Below are 19697 nucleotides of genomic sequence, written 5' to 3'. Positions count from 1 at the left end.
GGTCCACTTTTGCACGTGTTCTTGTGTTTGATTTGCACTTTGTTGTACGTCGCTCTGGATAAGAGCGTCTGCTAAATGCCACGTAATGTAATGTAATGTTTAGTAAATTAATCCGTGGAAGGTCAAAATCATAGAACATGTCCAATTTGGATGTATGTATCCGGTGTAATGGCTTGCGCTGTACTTGAGTTGATTTATTTTCCGTTATGCATCACCTACAATCCCTGTAAACTAAACGGTGCGATGGGATTGTGATGTTATTCTGTGAGAACAATGCCGGTCAACCTGTAAATACAGGATTATTATTCGGAAGTAGTAGACCGCGGACATTTTGTTGCTATGGAAAAAAAGTGTAGCTACTGATTTAGCCATAGTTACTGAATGGCCACAGTCGAGAACAATTTACTCATTAGATTAATATAATGTGTGTGGAGAGAGACTCAAACTCCAAACCCTACCTCTTCTCATCACATGTTGTAAACACGCAGCTATGTGCTTCAAACAAGCTATGGCACAGAGCTAACATTGTACCATAGGACATAAATGATCCAAGATTAAAAATGCTTCAGTTAATTGTAGGATGGAGGATGCGGTCACGATTTTGTTCGCGATGCTGTTGCTTGCGGTGGATTTTCTAGATTGCTGTAATGCTAATGTAGTTGGTGAGCTTGCTTTTATCTGGGCAGATAACCTGTGTCCCGAAGTGGTCTGAACAAACTTTAATGCGAGGACGGCTGAAAATCATTGATGTCTAGCCATTTTTCGCCTACGTTTCTGGTCCTCCGTGTTAGTTAGTCTAACAGTTGGTGTACTATAACGTTAAAAGCTCGTCTTAGTGGGCCCTGTTGGTTTATTACTGTTGTCGCTACAGGCAGCCAGTGACTGCACGCTGACCTGTTTGATTCAGACTAAATCCCTTCCCCTGTTTCCCTCCAGGAGCTGCACTTCTGCACACCTTTGAGCAGCAGTATGATGCAGGCAGGAGTCTGTCTGAGACAGGACACTTCAGACAGCACTACCAGAGCTCACTGAGCAGCACAGGATCAAACTGAAAGAAGAGGAACTCAGTGGACTGGAGTCTGTACACATGGCAGAGCCAGAGACTGAGTGTGCTGCACCAGGACTCAACACACTGGAGCCAGAGTGTGTTACAGCACACAGTGGGGTCAGTGCTGTACACCACACACACACCTCATTGATTAAAATGGAAACTGATCTGGGCTCCATCCACACTGGGGATGTTAAGACAGAGAGGATAGACAGTACAGAGCTGGGATATGTAACCCATCTGCATCCTGACCAAATCAAAACAGAGACTGAAGATGGAGGATATCTTAAGGCAGAAGGCATCAGTGACGTGCCGGATATTGAATGTGTTGCTATTAAATCTGATCAAGTAAAGTGTGAATCCAGTGAAGTGAGTGATGTCATGAACACTGTGATGAATGGAACTGCAGTTGATCACAAGAATCAGACTGAACCCTGGCAATGTGCAGGAGAGCCAAACACAAAGTGTAAAAAAGAAATTCCTGATCTGCTGCATCTGACCCAATATGGGAATTTGAATCCACACTGTGACATAAACAAAGAGAATAGTCAGACCAGATTTGTCCAGGAAGGAATAAACGGGGCCAAGAAACATATTAATTTACAGAGAACAAATGTGATAATGGAACCCATAATAAGTAACTTGAGTGAAAACTCAAGCCTTTTGAATTTCTTTCAAAATGAGATCATTCCTACAAATGAAGGGGAAATTAATACAGGTGCAAAACTGTACAAATGTACACAGTGTGAGAAGTGCTTTAATACCAAGTCATGTTTAATTCGACATCTGAGAAGTCATACAGGTGAAAAACCCTACAGATGTTGTCAGTGCGGGAAGTGCTTTTCCATAAAATCTAATTTAAATACTCACCAAAGAATTCATACAGGTGAAAAGCCCTACAAATGTTCTCAGTGTGGCAAGTGCTTTACTGTAAAATCTAATTTAAATTGCCACAAGATGATTCACCGGACAAATCATAGAAGTGAAAAGTCATACAAATGTACACAGTGTGAGAAGTGTTTCAGTACCAAATCATGTTTAAATCGACATCTGAGAATTCACACAGGTGAAAAGCCCTACAAATGTCCTCAGTGCCGGAAGTGTTTTTCTGGAAAATCTAGTTTAAATTGGCACAAAACTGTTCATACAGATGAAAATCCCTAAAAAAAACCCTCAGTGTGGGAAGTGCTTTTTAACAATGTCCCAATTAAGTAGACATCGAACAAATCATACAAGCGAAAAGCTGTACAAATGTACATGGTGTGAAAAGGGTTTCAGTTCCAAATGTGATTTAAAGACTCCTGAGAATTCATACAGGTGAAAAGCCCTACAAGTGTAATCTCTGTGGGAAGTGCTTTTCCTGCATATGTAATTTAACCACCCGGTAATTCACATAGGTGGAAAGCCCAAGTCTCCCAAGAGTGGGAAGGGCATGTCCCCCCTGCAAAATCTACTTTCAGAAGCCACAAAAAAATAATTCAGGTGAAAAACCCTACTTGCCTCTCTGTGTGAAGTGCTTCCAGGTACATTCAGTGATCACTTCATTAGGTAGACCTGTAAAACAAAAAACAAAAAGCATCCAGTGAGCAGCAGTTGCGGCCAGAAACATGTTAATGAGAAAGGTCAGAGGTCAGAGGAGTAGGACCAGACTGGTCGATGCTGATATGAAGGTGACAGTAACACAAACAACAGTTGTGTGCTGAAGAGCATCTCTTAACACACAAAGCATCAAACCTTTAAGTTGATATAGCACCTTTGTTTTTTCTTCAATCTCCTTTTCAGGAGGTGAAATGCATACTTAATTGGGTTAAGGTCTGCTAATTGACTTGGCCAACCTAAAACCTTCCATTTTTTTCTCCCTGAGGAAGTCCTTTGTTGTGTTTGCAGTGAATTTTGGGTCATTGTCTTGCTGCATGATGAAGTTCCCCTAAGTTGGCAGACAGAATGTTTTTGTAGACTTCTGAATTCATCCTGCTGCTACCATCATGAGTTACATCATCAATAAAGATTATTGAGCCCACTCCAGAAGCAGCCATGCAAGCCCAAGGCATGAAACTCCCTCCACCTTCTTCACAGATAAGCTTGTATGTTTCAGATCATGAGCAGATCCCTTCTTCCTCCACACCTTGGCTTTTCTCACCTTTGGATTCTTACTACTGATGAGTGGTTTGCATCTTGTGGTATAGCCTCTTTTCTTCTTCAAATGGTTGATTGAGATGCCTTCACCCCTGCACTGTGGAGATTGTTTGTGACTGGTGTTTTGGAATTTTTCTTCACAGCTCTAACACTGTTTGTGTCATCAACTGCTATTTTCATTGGTCGACCTGTTCAATGTCTGTTTCTCCATATGCCAGTAGTTTCTTTCTTTTTCAGACACTCACAATGGCTTGCTTTTATACCAGAGACAGCTCTCTGGTCTTCGTGTTGGTTTGCGTTTGGAAATACGTTTTGAGAGATGATGCCTCAAATGGCTTCTTGTGAAAGCAATATCACATGTAAGTTCTAATATCCTCAATATAAAAAGATTTGTAGTTTTTTGACTGCCAATTTGCACACTATAGGGCAGATGTACAAAGTGTTTTGTAAGTATTTTCAGGCGCACCCATATGGCGCATTCTGCCCAGAAAACATGCATTACATGCATCAAACTGGCACAAGGCTAGAACTACAGTATGTGTGTGATATACTCAAGTCACACAATGCGCTTCTGTCCTTAATGCATATGCATTTAAGGGTGAATGGCGCAAAAAAAGGGTGAAAACTGTGGCCGATTATGTATTCCGTTGAATTTACTAAAGTTCATGCATTTATTTCATTAAATATTAAATATGAATAAGATTGCAAAAAGTAATGAATGTCAGAAGAAACTAAGTGAATGTAAAATGTAGCTTTTTACAGACTAAAGGGACTTTTCCCACAGAGCCTTCTTATCAAAGCTCCACTGTAGGGTCCTGTCTCTGCAAAATAAATTGAGGATTTTTCCCATTTTCGGATGGAGATGTTGACTTTGTGACCTGTCACCTGCAGTTTTGTTGAAATGCTTTCTTGCTGTATAGTACCGCAGAGTACCTTCCACTCCACACTGTTTCTCCTTGCTAATCTTATTTTGGAGGGGCATTTGCAAAAGAGTACAGTGACTGGGGCTAACTGGATTTGTATTTTTTTTTGAAAATGTAATTTCCCTTGAAGTCCAAAGGCTGATATTTTTCATGATAAAATATATACCAATGTAACTTGACTGTAACAATTCACAATGTGAAAACAAATGTGAGTATATTATAGAAAGAAATGTGGTATTGTGTACTTCCATTAAGTCATGAAAATGAACTTGACATTACTGGCCTTTTCAGTTATTTTCTGCCAATGTAGTGGGTATAATGTGTATATCAGCTACAGGTGATCATTACGTGGACTTCAGACACTGTAATCTCTTATCAGTTGAGGAATATTTTTCGGTCTTTATTTTTCATTGTTGTCTATGAATTGTATATGGGTCATTTTTACATCATGAATGTGCACGTGTGTACAAAATCCTTTATGCCATGTAAATTTCTGTTGAACTGCATCTGTTACTGTATGTGTCATTGCTTTCTGCTTTACTATTCCTGTTAGTAAATGAGGTTTCATTCCTGCTACACATTCCTCAGAACACATGCAAATCAATAAATGTGAATAAATGTGTGGATTGGATTAATATATATATTTATTATTATTTGAATATCTTTGAATGTGTAAATATTGTATTTATTAAACGTTTCCTATAACTCATCTGATATAATTACTGTACATTTTTACTGTACACCCTACCTCTCCTCTCCGCTTCCGTTTCTGCGTTCGCATGGAGAGTGCACCAAAGTGAAGGGTGTCCCGAACCGATTAGTGGTGAGAGGAAGTGGACTATAAAACTCCAGCACGTTCGGGAACGAAGCCCAGCAATACGGCCCTGTCCTCATCGCCTCGTGAGTGTAAGCCCCGAGTGTTCTCCCTCTCTCACCACCGTATTGCAGTACCGCACCCTCATGCTCCACTTGGTCCCCCAGCCTCTCGAATTCCTCCTCCCTTACCTGCCTTCCGAGCCCAATCTGCCCATCCGCAGTAAGCCCTTTAACTGACCCCTCCACCAATGAGCGCGGACTGTATTTCCACACGTAGGAGGCGGAAAAGTGCCACCAAGAGCTCATGCGTCAAATTTACATTTTGTATTTATTTGAGAAAAAGATGGTTTTGGGTTTATGTTTTTTTTTTTTTGAGTGGTTTCCAGGAGTTTCCTGTCCACCATGGTGAGGAACTTCATTTGGGTTGATCAGTTTCGATTACATTGTTGTTCCTGAGGCACAGTTTGTCTTAAAGGAGCACTGTCACACTTTCTTCAGTTTCTTCGATTGAATGCTTAAATCATGTCTGGACATTTTTTAAGTCATCGTCATTGTAGCCGTTTCCTAAATATGGGGCAATAATTTAAAAAAAAAAATAAAAAAAAATGCAGAGACTGGTTTATGGGCCGCCACCCATCTAGGCGATCACATACAGCCATCGACATCAGCAATCGCCGTCAGCCATCATTTTGACATTATACCAGCTCCATTGCAGCAAAACAACCAGAACTACATTTCTCATTAAAATCAATTCACTATATAGGAATGAACCTCGGCAATTCTCTAACTTTGACGCTGCCATCGAACGTGACGCAGTGGCTACAGAGGAGCCGCTGTCATTAATTAGAATGGATTTGTTCCCTCAGCGTCCCATGATTGATGGCAATTGCTGACGTTGCAGTTTTAACCGGAAGAATTGCGTGAGCGAGAGCGCCAAGGGGTCCAGGAGGACAATGAACCAACGAGTAAATGAAAATCAAGCTAACAAGCAGTATCACAATCTTGGCTGTGGATACTTTCTACATAGTTTCATGAGTATGCGCTATGGTATGCTTGATCTCTTGATAATGTGTCAGTGCATGGATATTTTAATAAATAATTAATTAATTAATAATTAAAATAACCAATATTAAGTAAACATACCGAAAACCTGAAGGTTGGAAGTTCTTCGAAAGACTGCTTTAACTCGGCTCTCATGTCTATGTGACGCCAAAAGACGGCAAATCAATTCATGTACATATAAAAGTTCGTTGCTGTTGTTCGTTGGTGAGCTTTGCAGGGGTAAATTGATGTAGCGTTCCGCGTACACCAGTTTCCACTCGCTATTGGCCACGTAGTTAGCTTTGGTCGAACTCTGTAAATTCAGAAATTGGCCTAAGCCTGGTTGATAAATGTATCTTAAATGCGATATTATGTGGTTATTATGGTTGGAATATGACTGAAAGGGCACAGCTGCAAAGTAGTGAACTACAAATGTGGAGTAATATTAAAAGATGTGTGAATATTCCATTAAGCCAATCTTTAATTGCTCCCCACACCCCAGCAAGGCCACTCCAGTCTGCCAGCTCTGGTCGCCTTGTGGTTCCCAGCAGAATCCCTATCCATATTTCGACGCAGACTAAAAACACACCTTTTCTAACTATACCTTAGTCCTCCTCCCTTTATGATGACTATTGTCTTTTTGTTTAGAACAGCTCTTCATGCATGTTTTGCTATTTATGGATGTGATGTTTTTAACTTGTGGAAGAACCTATGTACTTGTCAATCGCTTTGGATTAAAAGCATCTGCTAAATGACAAAAATGAAAAATGTGAATGAGTATATCATGGATATTGGCATGGCTGGGACACAAACTGACCAATAGAACCGGACCTATCCATTGTACAATGTGACATAAAGCGTTACCTAGCAGGTGTACCACTATAAAATTCTCAAAGGTGACCGCAATAAAGTACATATGTTTTGCTGTTACAGTAATCTGGTGATGTTTTTTAGATTCTTTATTCTTTGGAAAGCTCCGATAATTTCTTGTCATACACTGAAATTCCAAAAGAGCATATGACATGACAACAGGGCAAGCAAGGAGTCTAGCGATAACCATAGTGAGGGTTGCATCCTGCTTCTGCTGGACAGTGGACAGGGCATCCTTGAGTTTACCAATGGCTCAGGCAGTAAGAGCAGTCGGAGGGTTGCCAGTTCGATCCCCCGCCCGCCTGTGTTGAAGTGTCCCTGAGCATGACACCCAACCCCTAAATGCTCCTGACGAGCTGGTCGGGGCCTTGCATGGCAGCCAATCGCCGTCGGTGTGTCGGTGTGTGAGTGTGTGTATGAATGGGTGAATGGAGAAGCATCAATTGTACAGCGCTTTGGATAAAGGTGCTATATAAATGCCTGCCATTTACCATTTACCATTTATACCCATCCATCTGGATTAACAGTGCCCTCCCCTGCAATGAGTGTAACTTATTACTGAGTGACACTCTGAAATTCTAGTGGCTGTTTTGGGGTTTTGCCTCAGACTCTCACAGCCAGAACTCTGTGAGAGGGGAGCACTTTGAATAACATTGAGAGATGACAGGGCATTAGAGAGTGGTTTTGATACAGCTTCAATTATTGATTTTTAATTTTGGGCAGTGGAAATTTTTTACAGTAATTGAACATTCAACCAAAATCCAAAGACTATTCTTTCAGATTCTGCATCAGTATATGAGCAGTAATATTTATATTTTTGCAATTAACATCATCTGTGTGCTATAACCCTGTTTTAATGGGGAAATTATTCTGCGTCTAGTGGAAGTCTTTCGGGTAGTGTCAGTGTGTTTGAAACCGCATACATATCTTACGACTTATATTACATTGCAGGCTGATTTTCATTTAAATGTAGTACGAGTAGTGTGCTACGATGCGGTTTTGAACATTGCCTCAGTCTTGGAGGTCATTTGAAAATATGAATGTGCTTTTATTTTGAAACTCTTCGTATAAATGTACCGGAAGTTATCATCTTTTTATCGTGCGAGCTTCCTTTCGTCCATTCAACAAGCTCTGCTGTATTCGCGTAAACGACTGATCTCCGTATTACACTTTATGGCTAATAGCTAGACAATTAATATCCATATGGGGTCCTTCACCTACGTGAATTGCATTACATCCAGTTCAGCAAACTGTTTAGTTTAAATAATTCGTCGTCGAATCGGGGTAAGTCTTTTCTTCGCGTGGCTATAACATAAACTGTCCCATTTGCTTTGTTTACAAGCAAGCTTAATTTACAATTTGTGTAAGGTATGTGTTGGCTACTTCGTCAGTTGGTTGTAACCTATAATTGTAGCGGGTGATTATATAAAACATTTTAGAGTTATAAAACTGCCTAAGTTACTATGACATGATCAAAAAGGTGGTACAGTGCGATGAAGATTTCGCCCGATAAAGTTAGCTACAATGGCATCACTTTTTAAGTTTAGTTTAGTTTATGAATCCGTGGAACGTTGAAATAATAGAATATGTCCAATTTGGATGCATGTATCACCGGTGTATTTGATGTAATATCTTGCATATTTGTACTTTAGTTCATTTATTTTCTGTTATGCAGCCACATTATGCATCCCCAACAATGCTTGGAAACTAAACGGTGCCGTGGAATTGTGATGTGATTCTGTGAGAACAACGCCGGATAACCTGTTAGTGGCAAATATACATGTAATATGGCAAATATAACCTGGACAGCAAAGAACATATTCATCTTACTGGCGGCGTTGACCCGTACGCCGTGGAAAAATAAATATTTCGAAAAGGTTACTTGCATTAAACACTGCAAAATCAGAATGGCTTCAGCGAATGTACTCATTAGATTTGTGTGTGTGTGTGTGTGTTTGTGTGTGTTTGTGTGCGTGCGTGCGTGTGTGCGTGCGGAGAGAGAGAGAGACCATAGACTGTACAAAAACAACTCAAACTCCAATCCCCAACTCTTCTCATGACATGTTGTAAACACACATCCATGTGCTTCAAACAAGTTATGGTACAGAGCTAACATTAGACATAAATGATCCAGGATTAAAATGCTGACGTTAATTGTATGCCTGGAGGATTCGGTTACGATTTTGTTCGCGATGATGTTGCTTGCGGTGGATTTTCTAAATTGATGTAATGTGTATGTAGCTAGATAGCTAGTTGCTTTTTTTCTGGTCAGATAACCTGTGATGTGAAGGACAAACTTTAATGTACGAGGACGGCTGGAAATCATTGATGTCCAGCCATTCTTCTCCGACGTTTAACTACTCGACGCCTCCGTTTCTGGTCTTTCGTGTTAGTTAATCTAACAGTTGGTATACTAATTTGTAAGGTTAAGAACGTATATTGGTGGGCCCTGTTGGTTTATTGCTTTTGTCGCTACATGCATGGATACCACAGCATACCATTTTAGTTACAGCAGCGGTGTCCAATCTTATCCAGAAAGGGCCCCTGTGTGTGCAGGTTGTTGTTTTAGCACAGGACTAAGACGGCTGATTCTACTCATCAAGGTCTTGATTAAAGACCACGATTAGTTCATTCGTATAATCAGGTGTGTTACTGCTGGGTTAAAACAAAAACCTGCACCCAAGCCGGCCCTTTTAGGATAAGATTGGACACCACTGAGTTACAGTATCTGCTGTAGCTAGCAATCTGAACTGGTGGTATTTCACAAAGCAGGATTACTGCGCCGAATAAACCAATAACGGCTCTTTTTTCTTCCATGTTCCTGATTTGGGGGAGTTCAGGGTTTTATTCAATGCAGATATCTAACTAATTCTGCAATCCTGCTTTGTAATTGCAGAATTACCTCCTGAATGCTACTGTCAAGTTATTCTTGTCAAGCCTACACCGTTATAGATCGTTGTTTCTATGTCAACAAAATGGCGGCTGACATGTCAATTACTTCAATCGAATACTGTAGATTAAATCAGCATGAGGTAACAACAGCCAAAAACGTACTTCCGGTGGATAACGTTGAGGAATGTGAATAGCAGGTGGTGTTTTCTGTTTCAATTAACAAGGTATGAACACGTAATCTCAATGTTGGGGTATAAATAAATAGTTTCATTTATATGGTTTATACGATGTGGTATAGCTAGCTAATGTAACCTTACCTGTCAGCACCCCCTAACGTCGTAGCTAACGTTAGCTAGCCTACATCATTAACATGATGCAAACTAGCTAGCTAGCCTTAACCCTATTATTAAAACGTAACCCCAGGCAAGGCGACTTTTAACCACTGAACCTATGGATTATTTTTCGTTTTCCCAGCGCATGAGAAGTCATGACATTTTATAATTTAATGTTTCATTGTGCTGGCATTATTAGAAAGCAAGTAAATAAAAGTCGTATTTCGAATTTAATTTATTTACAGATACCTGCCAGTTCCTCCTTCATTTTGGCCAGTCAGGCTATGTTCGTTGTGCGAGTAAAACTAAGACGACGACATGGGTTATTCTCCATTATGGAGAGTTCGAAATGTATTTCTCTGTTCCGAGCTCCCGATAAAAAATGTTCATCCTGTGCGCCCTAGATAACAATACTTTTTGGAACTTTGTGGACTCCGTGGCCTACTTTCCTCAATTTTGAAATTGGCAGAGCCCCGCATTCCTTTGTCTAGTACACAGGTGTCAAACTCCAGTCCTGGAGGGCCGTAGTGTCTGCTGGTTTTTGGGGTGTTCTGGGTTCATTCAAGTCATTGATTGGTTAAAGTATCCACACGCCTTGTTCTCAAGGCCTTAATTGGCCTTCATTGGCCTTAATTGGCAGCTGATTGAAAGGAAACCACAAAAACCCGCAGACACTGCGGCCCCCTGGGGATTCAGTTTGACACCCCTGGTCTAGTATAAGGAGTATGGTCGTTTTTTTGCTATGCGATTAATCTGCCCTTTAGCAGAGCGGGTGTTTGCAAAGTTATGGGATTTTTAAAAATCATAGATTCACTAATCACTAATCAGACGGAATTTAATTCATCATAATTTGACACTAGACGCATCAAATTATCCTAGATCGTTCATGAGACGTATATGAAATGGTGTCTTCACAAGCATATGCGTCATGGTTGAGGTGTCACCGACATGAGAGGGGGAGGATCCCCTACCTCATCATCAAGAGTGCTCCCTATGGTCATGTCGGAATTTGCAGGACTTCTGATCGTAATTAATGTGTCAGTGACTGCAGGCTGACCTGTTTGATTCAGGCTAAATCCCGTCCCCTGTTTCCCTCTAGGAGCTGCACTTCTGCACACCTTTGAGCAGCAGTATGATGCAGGCAGGAGTCTGTCCGAGACAGGACACTGAGACAACACTACCAGAGCTCACTGAGCAGCACAGGATCAAACTGAAAGAAGAGGAACTCAGTGGACTGGAGTCTGTACACATGGCAGAGCCAGAGACTGAGTGTGCTGCACCAGGACTCAACACACTGGAGCCAGAGTGTGTTACAGCTCACAGTGGGGTCAGTGATGTACACCACACACACACATCAGTGATTAAAATGGAAACTGATCTGGGCTCCATCCACACTGGGGATGTTAAGACAGAGAGGATGGACAGTACAGAGCTGGGATATGTAACCCATCTGCATCCTGACCAAATCAAAACAGAGACTGAAGATGGAGGATATCTTAAGGCAGAAGGCATCAGTGACGTGCCGGATATTGAATGTGTTGCTATTAAATCTGATCAAGGAAAGTGTGAATCCAGTGAAGTGAGTGATGTCATGAACACTGTGATGAATGGAACTGCAGTTGATCACAAGAACCAGACTGAACCATGGCAATGTGCAGGAGAGCCAAACACAAAGTGTAAAAAAGAAATTCCTGATCTGCTGCATCTGACCCAATATGGGAATTTGAATCCACACTGTGACATAAACAAAGAGAATAGTCAGACCAGATTTGTCCAGGAAGGAATAAACGGGACCAACAAACATATTAATTTACAGAGAACAAATGTGACAATGGAACCCATAAGTAACTCGAGTGAAAACTCAAGCCTTTTGAATTTCTTTCAAAATAAGATCATTCCTACAAATGAAGGGGAAATTAATACAGGTGCAAAACTGTACAAATGTACACAGTGTGAGAAGTGCTTTAATACCAAATCATGTTTAAATCGACATCTGAGAATTCATACAGGTGAAAAGCCCTACAGATGTTCTCAGTGCGAGAAATGCTTTTCCATGAAATCTCATTTAAGTAGTCACCAGGTAATTCATACAGGTGAAAAGCCCTACACATGTTCTCAGTGTGGCAAGTGCTTTTCTGTAAAATCGAATTTAAATCGCCACAAGACGATTCATACAGATGAAAAGCCCTACAAGTGTTATCAGTGCGGGAAGGGCTTTTCAAGAATGTCCCAATTATGTTGCCACCAGAAAATCCATACAAACGAAAAGCCCTACAAATGTTCTCAGTGTGAGAAATGTTTCGGTACCAAATCTGGTTTAAATGCACACCTGAGAATTCACACGGGTGAAAAGCCCTACACGTGTTCTCATTGCGAGAAATGTTTCAGTACCAAACATGTTTTAAATACACACCTGAGAGTTCATACTGGTGAAAAGCCCTACACATGTTCTCATTGCGAGAAATGTTTCAGTACCAAATCTGTTTTAATAATACACCTGAGAATTCATACAGGTGAAAAGCCCTACGAGTGTAATCATTGTAGTAAGCGCTTTTCCTGCTTATCTAATTTAACTAGCCACCACGTAGTTCACGTTGGTGAAAAGCCTTTAAAATATTCTCGGATTGGGAAGTTTTTTTCCAAACCATGTTCTCGATCTCATCACAAGGTGATTCATAAAGGTGCCAAGCTCAAAAATGTTATTGCAGCGGAAACTGCTTTTCCCAACCAGGTATTCTGTATTGCCACAAGATTCAAGGTGAAACACCCCGCAGTTGGTGTGTAATCATAATGTCCTGTACACACATAATCTAGTTTATACATCTTTCAACGCGTTCATGTACACTCAGCGAACACTATTTACAGTTATTCTTTAGATTGCTACTGTATTCCACCCACTTGAAGATTTAATCTGTTGTGTGTTCAGAGATGCTCTTCTGCATACCACTTGTAACGTGGTTATTTCAGTTACTGTCACTTTCGTGTCAGCTTGAACCAGTCTGGCCATTCTCCTCTGACCTCTCTCATTGGCAAGGTGTTGTTGCCCATAGAACTGACACTCAGTGGATGTTTTTTTGTTTTTCACACTCCTCTGTAAACTGTAGAGACTAAACCACACTGTCCGGCACCAACGATCATTCCACAGTCAAAAGTCACTTAGATCACATTTCTTCCCCATTACGTTGCTTACGTTGCTTCTTCAGCTACAACTGAACCTCTTGACCATGACTGAATGCTTTTCTTGATTAAGTTGCTGCCACACGATTGACTGATTAGATATTTGCAGTAACATTCAGGTGTACAGGCCTACCTAATAAAGTGGTCACTGAGTGTTGATTAATTGCCCTGCCGTTATATGTAGTTGGGCAAGTGTTTTTAACAGGGCTGACTGGGATACATTTTTTCATTTTCATTCTTTTGAAAATGTCATTATCCTTGAAATTCAAAGGATATTTTTCATGACAAAATTGGTACCAGTGTAACTGACAATGTGCAAACTGAATATATCGTAGGAAGCAAGATGGTATAACATACTGCTAATCTTACTGGCCTTTTCAGTTCTTTTCTGCCAATGTAGTGGGTATAATGTGTATATCAGCTACAGCTAATCATTAGACTTAAGACACTGTTTAATCTCCGATCAGTCGAGGAACATTTTTTCAGTCTTTATTTTTCAGTGTTCTATATGAATTGTGTATGGGTCATTTTTACATTATGAAATGTGAACATGTGTGTACCAAAGCCTTTATGCCATGTAAATTTCTGTTGAACTGTATCTATTACTGTATTGTCATTGCTTTCTGCTTTACTACTGTGGGCGGCCTGTAGTGTAGTGGTTAAGGTGAAGGACTGGGACACGCAAGGTCGGCGGTTCTAATCCTGGTGTAGCCACAATAAGATCCGCACAGCCGTTGGGCCCTTGAGCAAGGCCCTTAATCCTGCATTGCTCCAGGGGAGGATTGTCTCCTGCTTAGTCTAATCTACTGCACGTCGCTCTGGATAAGAGCGTCTGCCAAATGCCAATAATGTAATGTAATGTAACTACTCCTGTTAGTAAGTTTAGTTTCATTCCTGCTACACATTCCTCAGAACAGTGATTATGCAAGAAATAAACTCATACGCTGTGTTGAGCAGAGGAATTTCTCTCCTGTGTTTATACGTCTCTTTAATTAAATTATTTTATTCAACCTGGTGTCTGTTTTGGTGTCACATGAACATGAGAGCCGAGTCAAATCAGTCTTTCGACCTTCAGGTTATCTGAATATATTTCACCATTAATATTTGTTTTAGTAGTTTAGATGATAGTAATTTTATGAGAGTGATTTCTTTTTGTATTATGCTAAATAAATAAATTTATGGTAAATAAATGTCACTCATTGGACCTGCTGTTGCCGTCTCTTTTTTGGGGTTCTTGTGGTATTGGTCACTGCACCAATTAGAGACGGAATTGAAAACAGATTTTTAAAATTATTATTTATTTATTTATTTTCTTCCAACCATGGGTCCAAGATACTACAGACAATTCTGTGACTACAATAGTAAACAGAAAACAGTCTTTTACAAGCCATTATTTATTTTGGGAGCCGGTGTCCCTATATTGATTTGCATGTATATGTCTGTTTATTCATCATTCAACAGCAACACAACTGGCACAACGTGTAATTATGCAATAAAGAAAGTGCTGTAATAAACATCTGACATTAATTCATTTTGAGGAATGGTGGCAGGAAGGATACAAGTCTGTGTTAATGAACCACAGCTGGAAGATTTGAGCAGTTCTTGTAGATGATATCTGAAAAAATTATTGTTGAGAGATTATTAAGAGGTTTTTCTTAATAAAATTAGCCCATTGCAAGGAATGATTTGCATTTTTTTTTTTTTTTTGTCTCTCATATCATAAAATATTACACACAAAATGGTAAAACATTTTTGGATATAGCTTGAATAATGATGAAAGTTAAGTGAAGTATCTTTGTCTATGTATTCATGCTGTGTCCCAAATGACATATTTTATTTTATTTTTTTCTGGAGCGATTACAAAATAATTTGCTATACATTCACATGTTATAATGTATGTATATATGAATAGCTAACATCATCAGGATTGTAAAAATGTGCAGTGTTATGGGTATCATATTAAAACTGGTGGTGAGGGCAGACTCCAAATGCTCCAAATGACCTGAATTCACCCCAATACATTTTTTTGCATTAACGATTCGCTGAACCCAGTCAGCGCCTGAGCTGTAAATAGTCCACAGGTGCTTCCTGCTTTGACAATTGCATGCAACAGTAGCCCTGAATGAAACCGCAGTCCTATCTGGTCATGAACGCACATACTTATATCTACTGAAAAATGGCTCGTTAAGGGGTTTGTTCATACTTCATACTTTTGCGTTGTTTGTTTGTTTGTTTGTTTGTTTGTTTGTTTGTTTAAAAAGAATAATAATCATAATCATCATCATCATCATCATCAAATAGGCCCTGGTCCTTATCTTTGTTGTGCAGGTAGCAGTTGAAATTGTACTTCCCTCTAGGTCTTCCCTTTCAGCGCACTTATCCCTGGTTATGGGTATGCACTTTGTTGTAAGTCGCTCTGGATAAGAGCGTCTGCCAAATGCCATTAATGTAATGTAATGTAATGTACTGGAGAATAAATAGAAAAACATTTTTGAATCACAAACTAACCTGTATGTCAATAATTGTAGCTACTCTATTTTTCTATCTTCTGTTTTACTATTGCAGGCTAACGTTTATTACATAATCAGACTTAATTCCAGTTGGGTTATATATCTAAACTTTTTATAACTGCCATGTGCACTAATGTATGCAATATGTCGATATACAATATACTGAAATAATAGGGTTGTAATCATGCGGAAACGAGGCAAATGAACTCAACGCGCTTCCAAAAAACGAAGAATAGCCGTCTACTTTAAATAATGTTGAAATAACACTTTGCATCGAAGCCCCATTAGTTAATAATTATTTATTCATCTTTATGGCTGTAATTCATGTTCGCCAATAATATATTCTTGATAGGCGCTGCCATGCCACTAATAGCCTGTTTTTATTAACTATTAATACGTGTGATATAGACTTTAGGCTACAGGCTATAGGCTCTTTGGTGAAACTTGATGCGCAAAACATTTTTAAATGTCCAGTTGCTAAGAGACGAGCACAAACGTGTCAGTCACAAGACCGTTAATTGTATCACAAGGAAATCGGTGCAAAATGGTATAGTCCACTGTTTTCTTCCTCAATATTAATCTACCATCTAAAGAGCCTCCATTACTACAAATATTAGGCTATACTATATTATTGCCAGACAAATATCTGGGGTCCACGAGTAGGCGAATAGTTACAGAGAATAAGTAAGGCTATATTAAACATACTTTCTTTTTTGAGACATTGGTATACATATGAATAATCAGTTAATAATTTGCTGTAGCTATTTTACCATGATATTTCAAATATTATATTGCAAAACTCAAAACCTCTATTGTGCCGTTATTAATGCCAACTGGCACATGTAACTTTTTTCACTTTAAAAAATAATAATGATAATTAAATGTAGGCTATGTATTCAACAACCGTAATTCAGCGAGAGATTGGCTGTATCAAAAAACTGCCCGGCGAGGGTTCCCCGCAGGACATCGAGAGCCACTGCTCGGTTTTACTCAGATAGGCCACCTGCATCAGTAGCCTATGCAAAAGGCTTCCCCTCCGTTCGTCCGCCGTTCATTTCGAACAGAGAACGAAAAGATGCTTATTTAGCAGCCGAAAGCGTGGGACGACGCGGAGTGGATCCGCTTCGAAAGTCTGCTGACAAGAAGCTAACATCTGCGCGCGCCTGAAACCGAACACCTGACACCAAGGATACGCCCAGAATTAACGAGGGTGAAACCATAAACAGTTAGTTCTCCGTTAGGTTAGAAGAGTTTCCAAAAACGGGATTAAACAATATTATGCAATAAATTATCGCTAGAAACGTTTTACTCCAGATGATTTACTTAAATTTAGAAACAGCTCTCAGCAGTGTTTCATAACCGTAACCTATTTATAAATTTTGCTCTTGCCCAAAATTATGGCACCAGGTAAAATTAAATAACACACAAATATATGTATTTGTTTTAGGTATTTGCTCTTGTTAATGTATTGTGTAATAAATTTAAGTTATTTTGTTGACAATTTTTGGAAAGTGACTATTGAACGAACAAAATGTTGACATATTTTAGTACCACTAAACTGTGATAATAACTTCAGGGGGGGGGGGGGGGGGGGTAAATAGATGGGTGGCAAAAATAACAGAATTTTGACACATTTGTTCTACGTTGGTGTGTAGACCCCTGATCACAAATCTTTCCCTTATTTTTATCAACATAAAAACGTTTGCTCCTGTTAAGATATAACATGTTAGAAAATAACTCTGCCACAAACAGGAATATAACTATTTTATTTTTACATAATTTGGAAGTCCTTGTCGTATATTATAATATTGACACTATAGCTGGATTCATATAATTATTTATTTCTAAACGTTAAACATTCAGAAGGTCTTCTTTCCGCTCATACATATACTCTATCTCTATACATATACTAAACCTGTCACACATTCCAGTGTGCAAAAGTATTATAGATGACGCATACTTATTTCATGACCGTGCAGACTGTTCCCACAAATAGCCTGTAAAACGGTCCACCATGACCATGACAACGCCAAACGTATTTTAACCCCGTCAGACCTTCAAGGTGACTACAGCTGGACCAGTTCTAGCCTAATATTCAAGGAAGGTTCATACCTGAAGTGTCAATTCGAGCCGTTAAAGCCCAATTAGGAACACTCCTATGTGAGTATTTCGTTAAGCACCCTCCCTAATCACTGCTGCTGAAATGTTCAATGTACACCGGACCTGCACTGTGGCGCCCTCTAGCGGGGACACACAGCATGACGCCCCAAATCCTCCCTAACCCATATAACCAATGTTACACAGCCGGTGTTACACTTTTTAATATATTATTTCAATGTATTTCAATTGAATAGCATTGGGGTCATATACTGTAAGTATATGTATACAGGGCGGCCTGTAGCGTAGTGGTTAAGGTAAATGACTGGGACATGCAAGGTCGGTGGTTCTAATCCCAGTGTAGCCACTATAAGATCCGCACAGCCGTTGGGCCCTTGAGCAAGGCCCTTAACCCTGCATTGCTCCAGTGGAGGATTGTCTCCTGCTTAGTCTAATCAACTGTACATCACTCTGGATAAGAGCGTCTGCCAAAATGCCAATAATGTAAGTGGAAGCAGAAACGGCTGGGGGTTTTCAAGAGCAGGGTTGGCACGGAGCTAGATACTATCTATTTTAGGTAAACTACGCAGTCAAATTTAGTGGTTGGAAAGGGCGAGCATTGCTGGGCTGACGGGCCGGTTCTCGTCATTATGTTATGTTATGTTAATACAATGCCAACATTAGACTACTTCTCAGAAATGCGGTGTGTGCGTGTACTACGCAGAACTTGTATTGCACAGGCATATAGGCTCCCTGTTCGTCCACGAGGCGGTGCAGCTCCCTGTTGTGCGCTGCCGTGGTTCAGCCTGGAAGCACACAGAGGCTTTTACACCAAGCACCCTTTGTCTCCCTCTGGTGGTCAGCCACTAGCATCGCCTCTGAGGCAAGAACCAGCATAACAAGTTTTGTGACAATTTTTTATTTATTTTGGAATACAATAAGGAAACCTGTGTGTGTGTGTGTGTGTGTGTGTGTGTGTGTGTGTGTGTGTGTGTGTACGAGCACCTGGTGGTCAAGCTGCACAGTCACGCCTGTTTTCCATTCTGGTTCCTCACGGGTGGAATGATTTGCCTACCACTGTCAGTACAGTAAATGTAAATGTAAATGTAAATGTGTGTGTGTGTGTGTGTGGGTGTGTGTGTGTGTGTGTGAGTGTCTCTGTGTGTGTGAGTGTGTGTGTGTGGGTGTGTGTGTGTGTGTGGGTGTGTGTGTGTGTGTGTGTGTGTGTGTGGGTGTGTGTGTGTGTGTGTGTGTGTGTGTGTGTGGGTGTGTGTGTGTGGGTATTGGTGCCCGGAGAAACATTCATGCCAGTGCTCATACTCGCACTCATAAAGCAGGCAGCCTTGGACTTACTTTTCCTGGCAGGATTCAAAAGCAGCTCTAAGGGTCAAAAGCAAACAAGCAGATGAGTGATTATTGAACCCTGTGGGGCCACGGAGCAGCGCCCAGGGACCAACTCCAGTCCTGAGGCCAGTGCCTGAGTCAAGGGCAACGGCAGGAACACACTGAACCGGACACGCACGAGTGTGGGAGGGAACGTGAGGAGAGCATGCCAACTCCACACAGAGAGGATCTGGCTAGCCGGGATTCAAACCCAGAACTTCCTTCTTGTGAGGCACAGCTCAGACAAGCTCCCAGCACTAGCTGGTTGACCAGCTCACACCCAGCCAGACCAGCTTATGACCAGCTTGACAAGCTCAATTCTCAAGCTGGTCAAGCTGGCAGAGCTGGATTTCACAGCAGGGTATTACAATGGGTTGAGGAGGTTAGACTGGAGAGAATAACTATATGTTCAGATACTCAATCAGTAATAATGAGACTCCAATCATTTTACTATCATTTTCTATATATTAAA

General features: G+C 40.4%; 2 protein-coding genes across 2 annotated transcripts; both read left to right on the top strand.

The window, feature by feature from the left end:
• The first annotated feature begins 1128 nt into the window (after nt 1–1128).
• On the top strand, nt 1129–5079 carry LOC133122979 (zinc finger protein 724-like). The gene is made up of 2 exons (XM_061233296.1): nt 1129–3132; nt 3422–5079. The coding sequence occupies exon 1, from the start codon at nt 1205–1207 to the stop codon at nt 2210–2212; it is 1008 nt and encodes a 335-aa protein (XP_061089280.1). The 5' UTR covers nt 1129–1204; the 3' UTR covers nt 2213–3132; nt 3422–5079.
• A 2865-nt stretch (nt 5080–7944) lies between these two features.
• LOC133122978 (zinc finger protein ZFP2-like) lies at nt 7945–14749 on the top strand. Its single transcript, XM_061233295.1, has 2 exons — nt 7945–8118; nt 11158–14749. The coding sequence occupies exon 2, from the start codon at nt 11191–11193 to the stop codon at nt 12841–12843; it is 1653 nt and encodes a 550-aa protein (XP_061089279.1). The 5' UTR covers nt 7945–8118; nt 11158–11190; the 3' UTR covers nt 12844–14749.
• Nucleotides 14750–19697: the final 4948 nt, after the last annotated feature.

Source organism: Conger conger, chromosome 2, assembly GCF_963514075.1.
Source record: "Conger conger chromosome 2, fConCon1.1, whole genome shotgun sequence".
Taxonomy (NCBI): domain Eukaryota; kingdom Metazoa; phylum Chordata; class Actinopteri; order Anguilliformes; family Congridae; genus Conger; species Conger conger.
The sequence above is the reverse complement of the archived record's forward strand: the minus strand, read 5'-3'. Positions and strand labels throughout refer to the sequence as shown.